Raw genomic sequence first — 9,495 nt, forward strand, 5'->3', positions numbered from 1 at the left:
ATGTATGCGATGGTCTGTACAAGGCCAGACATTGGTCATGCAGTGGGAGTTGTTAGCAGGTTTATGTCAAATCCAGGTAAAGCTCATTGGGAAGCTGTTAAATGGATTTTGAGATATCTACGAGGCACTATAGAGAAGTGTTTGTACTTTAGCAAAGGAGAGTTAAAAGTACAAGGTTACGTAGATGCAGACTTTGGAGGTGAAGTAGATCACCGAAGAAGTACTACTGGTTACATTTTCACTGTTGGTACTACAGCTGTTAGTTGGATGTCACAGGTGCAAAAGATTGTTGCTTTATCCACTACAGAAGCTGAGTATGTAGCAGTAACAGAAGCTAGTAAAGAATTAATATGGCTTCAGGGATTGTTAACAGAGTTGGGATTCATCCAAGAGATGAGTGTTTTGCACAGTGATAGTCAGAGTGCAATACATCTGGCAAAGAATTCAGCATTTCACTCTAGGACAAAACATATTGATGTTTGTTATCACTTCATTAGATCTTTGCTTGAAGATGGGGTGCTAACATTGAGAAAGATTCTCGGAAGTAAAAATCCAGCAGACATGTTAACAAAAGTGGTAACCATTGACAAACTGAAATTGTGTTCAACTTCAGTTGGCTTGCTACAATAATAGACTACAGAAGATTGGTGGTGTAATGACCAAGGTGTGAAGACAAATTAAAATTAGTCTTCAAGTGGGAGATTGTTAGAATTGGTCAAAAGGGATTTTATCCAATGAAAATGTATGAAGGGGAGAAGATTAAGGAAATCAACAAATTAAATAGAAAATAAGTTAATATATATATAAGAAAAAGAATAGATAATAAAATGCGTAGAGAAGAAAAAGAGAAACGCAGAGTAGAAATAAAGAAAGAGAGAAAAAGTGATATTGTAATTTTATTTTTATCATTAATACATTTGCAGTGAAATCTAAAGAGTTTTATTTTGAGTGTCATTATTCCGCACTTATATTTTTCTCACAAATCTGATTAAGAGGAATTGTGCATAATTTCCTAACAGGTACAAAAGGGTGATTATAGACAGACACGACATAGAAAGGAAAACATAAGTGTGTGGCACATAAAATTGTACAAACTGAGACTATACATAGCAACCTTTGCTTTTGTTTTGCCTCTCTGTCTCTCTTTTCTTACTTTCCATCTTCATCTAACAATGTTACTGGCTAGTTTCTGTCTGGTTTAAAATGTGTGAAGGTAACTTTTCCCATTAAAAAAATGACGTGCGTGCTATGTAGAATTGTAACTTTTTTCAAGCTATTCCTTGGGTTAAAGGATCACTCTTAGAACTAACAGCAAAATTGATTTTAGAAAAAATACATTGGCGACTCTAAGTTAAGTTGGTAACGGTATCTGCCATGCCATGAACACGTAAGGTTAAGGTGAAAAGAAAAAGAATTAGAAGATAGGGTAAAATGAAACAAATGGAAAGGGAAACAAAGCAAATCCAAGGGTCTCTTTTGTCTTGCAATTCATCACACTTAATCAATGGTGTAGGTTTCGTCACTCTACTTGAAACAATTATTGCTGTTTTTTTTTTTCTTTTACTGCTTCTGAAAACACCATAAAACTATTCATGACCGTGGTTTAAAGTTCCATCATTATCTTACATATTTTACTAAAAAAAGGTTGAATTTCGATAAAAATACCTTAGTTTTGTGCTATTCTAGAAAGAAAGTGTAGAGAGATATGTAATAGGTTTCTTTTAGATTTTAGTCTGGATTATCGATTGGATTTTTTTTCTCTGCTCACCATTAAAAATATACTGAAATTGATATTTACAAAATTGTCTTAATATATTTTAAAATATCAAAATCAAAATCAATATCTATCACTTCATTTCGAAGATAGAACAGAGAAATATCTGAACAATAAGCATGTCTTTGCAATCTTCTAACATAATTAATTATAATAAAAATATATTAAATGTGACTAATCAAATTTAAGTTTATTTAACAAAATTTTCTTGTAAACTTAAATGTTTATTTTTCTTCTTCATATTTATTCATATGTTCTTTATTATATATGTAGTAATTCTTTGCTTTTTTTTTATGATTGGCTAAATTTTTTACTATCTTCTTGATCAATTTTGCTTTAGTTATGACTAACTTGTTCTTTTTATTTTTGATTATTGATTTGTTCTTTACTTTAGTTCCATTCTCTTTAACATTGGTCGCTTTGTCGTTAGCTGGATTCTTGTCAATAGGTTGAGCTCCTTTTGAGAGTTGTTACTTCTTGTCTTATATTTCTAATTCAACTCTTAAAAATTCTTCTTAGCTTGAAGTTCTTGCAAATTTGAAACATCTTGTTCAAGTTTTAGACGTTGTTTATGCAAAATCTATTTTCTTTTAAGCTTGCATGTAACTCTGCATTTTCTCTAACTTCATTTTCAATTCTATGTTGCAAATAATCTTTTGCAAGTTGTAACCTTTGAGTGACAAGTTCATCTTCGTACATGTTCGAGTTATTTGATCTGTACAATTGCACCAATTACATCTCACCAAGTTATCTGAACTTTCAACTCGATCCACCAATTTAACAACTATCTGTTTGCTCCATTGAGCTACCTAGGTTGCCCAACAAAATTTTCAAGATGTCCACTTGCTCTATCGAGATATATGGGCTATCTACATGCTCCATTGAGTTATCCCATCAATCTTTATGAGTTCTTCATGCACATTACCAGGTTATCCAAATATACTACTAATTTATCTGATGTTTTGCCGACCTCTTGACATTACTTCACTTTTTTGTTGAGTTATCCATGATACTAAACCTTTTTGCCAAATTCTCCATGCTACTCAACCATCTTGCTGAGTTCTCTCGTGCTAGACTCCTAAACTATGTCTCATCATCAATAACACTACTTCCTCTTCAACATCATATGTGAGAAAGTTAGTTTCTTTGTTGCTCTTAGATCAATAACTTTAAGTAAAATGTCTAACCTTTACTATAAGTGAAACACTTATTTGAGTAACATTCATTTGTATAATGATCATATTTGTCACACTTGAAGTACTCAACATTTGATTTGCACAACTGACCTCCTGTCCATAAACCTTGTCCTCTTCGTGCTTATTTTTGTTGGTTGGACTATTCTTTCTCCTCTTCTAATCACGATCGACTTCTACAACCAAGATTGCTTCCTTTACATTCTCGGTATCTTCCTCCGCTTTGAGTGTTCTAAGCTTTTCCCTTTATTTGAAGTATTTGATCAAGTAATTTTCATTTCTTTTTATTTCGTAGTTCGTGCAACTCAAGTGACCCAACAAGCTCTTTCAAGTGACAATGTTGGTAAGTCTTTGGACTCCTCACTAATGCATAGTATATTTTTAAAGTCACTAGTTAACAACCTCAAGATTTTCTCCACTACTCAATTAGTGGGCAATGTTTCTCCATTTCTTCCAAGTCGATTCACCATCGTCTAATCCAAGAGATATATTCAACTATTTTTTTAGCCTTTTTCATTCTCATACTTTCAAGTTCGCCTCTAAGAATTTGAAGTCTGACATATTTTTATACAATTATTTTTTTTATATAGCTTTTCTAATATATTTTATGTTTCTTTTAAAGATTGTGCACTTGTAATCTTTTTAAAATTAGACTTGTCCACAACTTAGTACAAATCTGACTTATCTTCACACCCAATTCTCTCAATGCTTTTAGGCATTCACAAATTAATGGTGTCGGATGATTCCTCAAATTCATTTTCAACAGCCTTCCAATTTTCTTGAGAGCCATAAATAGTCTTCATTTAATGTCGTCTTTACTCAACTTGGGTAGAAACTTTCTTTTTACAAGGTTTACTATCTTTCTCCAATTTTCTAGCTCTTTGACTATTTTTAACCACTCAAACGTCAAAGCTCTCTAACGCCGATATCAATTTGTTAACAGCAATCTGTTAACGAGTCTTTTTTGGATAAACATTTTTTAATATTATTATTTGCCGTTACACATTTTAAAAAAAAAATACATCAACCCTTAGTCATGTCTCTTTTAACTTGTAATCTTAAACACAGTTATTATCGAACATAATTAATGAACTCTATTACCACACATAATATTAATATTAAGAATGATATCTGACAATAAAAAGTATTAAATAATGCAACTAACCACGTTTAATAACCAGTCACACCGACATTTTTGGAATTAGGGTAACCATATCTTGTGCTGGCTAAGACGTCCCATGACTAGCTGACGAAAGACAGACACGGAGAGAGCTTTTGTCTGGATTGGTCACTGCTGGTCGTGTTGCTTTATTCGTTGTTGAAAGGCAGCATTGGTCCTTACAAAAGTTATCATCTGCTTTTTCTTTTTTAAAAGATAACTTCATTTATTCTCAGTGGTATTGTAATAATAAAGTTAGTAATTATTAGTGTTTGAACACATGCATTCAGTTACCTCTGAAGCGCACGGATAACTCCAGTGTGGATCGTGAGCGATTTACATCATAATACGTAGAAAAAAGTTCACATTTATCTTCTCCAGTCTTTTCCTTTTCCTTTTCCTTTTGTTTTCGACTGCATAATATAATATGACCTAAAATGATGCATTCATTATTTGTGTTTCTTTCTTGCATCATTCTGCTCAACAAGTTCTAGAATACTCACCGACTTTACTTCGGTCGAATTGCATGGTTTTGAGTGGCATTTTGGCGTCTTCTAAGATTGCTTATCTTACTTCAACTTTCAACCTTAAAAACAAACAAATCTGTACGTCCCAGCTTATGAATCTAATAATTTGATAATTACAACATCGTAAAGTCTTAGTCTTGCCTGTTGACTCATATCGAATGTATATTTTCTTTACGAGTTTCTCTCACTCTCTTCCTTTTTTTCTCTCCCATTCACACATCATTTTTTACTTCCAGCTTGTGTAAGTGAATACTCTTAACTGAAAATTCGCAATGCGATATGGAAACTTCCTACAACGAATATGCTGAAAGTACAATGATTGGAGCTTCCTCGGAATTCTGATTTTGCGACAATTTTGAGGACAGGTAAAGAGCCATGGACGTTAAATGACTGTCAACACAGTCAAGTTTCTGAGAAGTTTTTCTCAGAATAAATCTTGAGTGCGTGCGAAACCTCATAGCAACTGAAGTACGAGCAAATGCACGGAAGAGAGAAAGAAAAGAAACAAAACAAAAATCAAGAGAAAAAGGAAAGAGTGACTTACCATAATGTTTAGTCTAGTTGTCTGAACTATCCAACTTGCCATATCTTTTTTATTGTTCATGTTATCTGTTTATCGCCTCCAAGATGCACGACACAATCAACCTTTGTATGCAAAACCATGTTTATGTCTTTGATTAAGATAATGTAAACTTGTATAGAGAGGCTGCAAGATACGAGAAAAGTGCTCAAGCTTGAAATATCTAACAAAGTTATCCCGAGAAACACTGCCTCGATAAATGTTAGTGTGGATCAGTGGCACGTTCTTTAATACCGTATATAGCAGTATCACTTTTCTTCTGTCTTGATACCTTTGCTTTATCGTGCTTCTAGCTTATCGCCATACATGAACGAAATGGAACACTAGTGTGAATCACCAAATATAATACGAAACATGTAAGAGAGTAACAAACTGTAGAAAAGAAAAATTGAACCGAATGATATCGCGCAGTAAACAAACAAAACACAATACATGCACACACTGTTTTACAAAGAAAGCTCAATAGAACATAGAAGACACTAGGCTCGATGAAGAAACATAAACAAAACCAATGACAAGAAAATATACAATTGAAGACTAAATTCTACCAGCTTGATTTCTGTTAACACTAACGCGTGAAGACGGTGGAACACGGAGTGCTGCCATCCTAGAACTGATTATAAAAATATAAGAGTTTAATGGTACAGTTATTTTTTGGATCAATAACTAAACGAGTTCAATCATGATTAGATGGAAACTCATTCAACTATTGATAAAAAAAAATAACAGTACCAAAACCCTTACATTTCTGTCTACCGTAGAATTTCTCTTTTCTCTAACCCATCAAAGTTACAAGAGATGACTAGCGGAAGAAGATGCAAGACCGGATAAATCCGTCCATGAGTAGTAATGGTTACCATTTTCTGACACAGTCAAAGGAGATCTTGACAAATTCAGACCACCGTTGTATTCCAATTTAACTCGGGGTGGCAGCTGAGTAACCCTAGAACTTGCGGCAATATCTCCAACCAGACCTTCAACACTTTCAGTTTGAAAAGGGTAGGAAGAAACAGCAGAAGCTGAGTCAAAACCATTCAAGAAAGGAAATTGCTGAAACCGCCACTGTTCCAATCCTCCTCCAGCAGCAGTAACACTTGAGCCATGACCCTGACCACCAATTTGAAACCCCATATGCGAACCGTTCTGAGCTTGCATCTCACGCAAGTTAACACCTGCGTTCCCTGCACCATAGCGGTTCATACTCTGAAGAGAGGCCATGAAAGGTTGTGGGAATCGACCAATAAGCTCAGGCATAGCGCTTGTGGGATTGGGAAGTGATGATTTCTCAGTAGGAACCGGAGATTTGGAGCGACTCCTTTTGTTCTTCTTGTTCCTACGGCATCCTCCACCGACAGGAACGTTCCTGAGAGCGCCACCTCTTGTCCAATAACGCCTACAAGTCTTGCAAAAGTGGCGCGGCTGAGAGAGGCTGTAGTTGTTGAAATAGCAAAACTTTGTGTTGGTGGATTCACAGCGAGGACACTTGAGAGCTCCTTCCTGGGCCGGAATCTTAGACCGATCCGCCATTAAACCGGGCCGGATTGAGCCTGCAGGTTCATGAACTCCCACGTGAGGTTCCTGTGGCTGTTGAGGCATGGTGGGAAGCATCTGCGGACTGTTACTGCCATTTGCCTGATGTTGATTTTGTTGCTGCAGAGCAAAAGAAAGAGAGAAATAGTATGAAAAAAATCTGGTATATTCAGGAAGATTAGATTGCAAAGAAGGAATAGGAATATTAACGATTTATCTTTTTGTGATTTGGTTTTAGGGTTTAGAAAACTGTGGCTGAGATTTGAGGGAATTGAAACCTTACTTGCTGCCAATTGGGAGGATCTAAATAGACTGGAATAGAAGAGAAAACCATGGTTCTTCAATCCTTTTGTGTGTGTGAGAGTGTTTGTTTTTTCTCTTTTTTTTTTTTGTTTCTTTTTTATAAAGTTTGATGGGTCTTTAGGGAGAAGGTGGAGGTAGAATCGCACTAGGTAGAGGGAATAGCAGAGGCAAGAAAGTAAGAGAAAAAGAAGAGGATGAAGGAGAGGAAAGCAAGAAGAGGCTTTACTTTGTTTGCTTTGCGCTTATTCTCCCATTCTCATCTCTTTTTGTTTTATTATATTTTAGGGTTTTAAGTGGAGCAACTATCTTAACCTGTAAGCTTCTTTTTGACGCGTTCTTCCTCTCAATTTTTGTTCGTAGAAAACCCATGGTGGCTCCCATGCATGAAAACACCACGCCGTATAATAATATATATCATACTCTTCTCAAAATTCAATGCTTCTAAAAATCTTCAACTTAATCACACACAAACCAGTATTAATTACTGCTCAATATTACACCAGTTTCTTCTGCTGCATAATTCTCTATAAAGTTCACAAGACTAAGGTAAAACTAATTTCCAGTAACTTATTTCCAGTTTTTTTCCCTTTATATAAGAATGGAAATTTGTTCTAAATGCTGTTATGTTTTGTATAGATTAACAAATTAACTTTGAAACAAACAAGCAAGGTGATTTTGAGTTTGTGGGTAATTCAAATTATTAAAGTCTACATAAAAAAAAATGAATTATACAGATTATTAAAATTGTAAAAATGTCGAAAGATGAATAATTCTTAATCATGCAAGAATAGTAATAATATTCACGTATACATGTTGCAGTACTTTTTGACTTCTGCCTCATTCACAGCACAGTGATTAACCATAATAATCCGAAATTCATAAACACGTACTAACCATAAATAATGATGGTGTCTTTCACCATTATATCATGTTCACAAGATAAAGATAGAATATAGAACAGCATCATTTTCTCAATATTTTTTCATGCAAAATCAAGAACTAACATTTCGAAACACACTTTCTTGTTTGAAAAATAAAATAAATTTAAAAAAGTTAAAAGGTAGTGTAACAAAAAATATATAACATGTGAATGGCATTAAGCAGTGGTATATATTAAGTTATCTTTCAAACTTGTAACTTAAATTGAAGCTTTTTTTTTTCTCTTGTTTTATGTTCCAATTACTTTTTGGAAATGTTTATGCAGAAAGGTGTAATGTAAACACATGTTTAAGTTTATGAAATGAATTTCACACACACTAGCAAAAAGATTTATGAATTGAGAGAAAAAAGATGATTTGCAAAGATTGTGGTCCAAGGAAGAATAATTAAAGAAAAGCAGTAAAGTGGTAATTGAGGGGGAAAATGCAGATTGAAAAAAAAGAGTTGCAAAGCAAAACCCTAAAATATAAAGTAATTGGCACTAGCTAGCCTGTAATTGCTTTACTTTTTTCATACTTAGGCCCAGTAAAGTAGTGGCTTAAAGTTGTGGTTAGATCCTTTTTGGGCACAGCACCAACATCAGTGACATCACTCAGTAAGCTATAAACTACTGATAAAAGACAAAGTAAACAATTCAGATATTCCTCAAAGAAAAAACATGCCAAATTTATTAATTCAACGTCACAAATTTTATGTCTTAAGGGCACTAAAGTTTCACCCACAACAACATTTTGTCTACTTCTTAAAAGTAAAACATATATATATACATATTGTGATTTCTTATAATAAATGTTTTTTTTTTAACTATTACACGTAAGTCATTGTGTATTTAGTTTCAAAGTAAGTGAAACTATATTTTTTCAATGATGATACTTGAAATGTTAATATAATTAAAATTTAAATGATTAAAATTATATTTGTCAAAGTTAAAACAATCAATCCAACACCATTAATACATAAACAAAATGAAATAAAATAATTATGACACGTTATTAAACACTTTAGCTCTTGATCAAAGTTCATTACAGTAAAGAAAATTGTATAGTTTTTAATGTATTGAAAATATATTGAATGCTCAATTCGGTTATTTCGTTATAACTTAGCTCTGTCCTTAGAAAGTACATATCTTATTCACGTCCTTTTGTTTTTTCCTTTTCTATTATTTTGTTATTCGAAAATTTTGTTCGACAAAATTTATGCTTATACCGAACATTTTAAATATGAATATTTAAATATAGAAAAAAAAATTGCAATGACATTTTAAAAAGGGTCTAATATTTTGATGAGCAAAATAATATACTATTCGATGATTTTCTTTATTTCTTTTTATTTTAAGAAAAAAAAATTGAAAATTCGTCTTGTCTAAGACATTATCAGTAAAAATTGATAAAAAAAAAATCTTTAATGGAAAGAAGAGCAATGGCAGTTCTCAACTCAGATATTCAGATTTAAAGTTTTCAAAGTTTCTTTGAGAACAAAACATAGACTAA

The 9,495-nt window shown here is 33.2% G+C and overlaps 1 protein-coding gene across 1 annotated transcript; it reads right to left on the reverse strand.

Moving 5' to 3' along the window:
• Positions 1-5,590: 5,590 nt before the first annotated feature.
• LOC106758697 (dof zinc finger protein DOF2.2) lies at positions 5,591-7,347 on the reverse strand. The gene is made up of 2 exons (XM_014641655.2): positions 7,047-7,347; positions 5,591-6,883 (listed from the first exon to the last, which is right to left on the reverse strand). Exons 1-2 carry the CDS (start codon positions 7,095-7,097, stop codon positions 6,023-6,025), a joined length of 912 nt encoding a protein of 303 aa, XP_014497141.1. The 5' UTR covers positions 7,098-7,347; the 3' UTR covers positions 5,591-6,022.
• Between the last annotated feature and the right edge of the window lie 2,148 nt (positions 7,348-9,495).

Source organism: Vigna radiata, chromosome 4 (genome assembly GCF_000741045.1).
Source record: "Vigna radiata var. radiata cultivar VC1973A chromosome 4, Vradiata_ver6, whole genome shotgun sequence".
Classification (NCBI taxonomy): domain Eukaryota; kingdom Viridiplantae; phylum Streptophyta; class Magnoliopsida; order Fabales; family Fabaceae; genus Vigna; species Vigna radiata.

Excerpts from the sequence above, each read along its gene's own strand:
- LOC106758697 (XM_014641655.2), bottom strand. The coding sequence starts at position 7,097 with ATGGTTTTCTCTTCTATTCCAGTCTATTTAGATCCTCCCAATTGGCAG. Across the intron at positions 6,884-7,046 it reads ATCCTCCCAATTGGCAGCAA|CAACAAAATCAACATCAGGC; the intron begins GTAAGGTTTCAA and ends TTTGCTCTGCAG.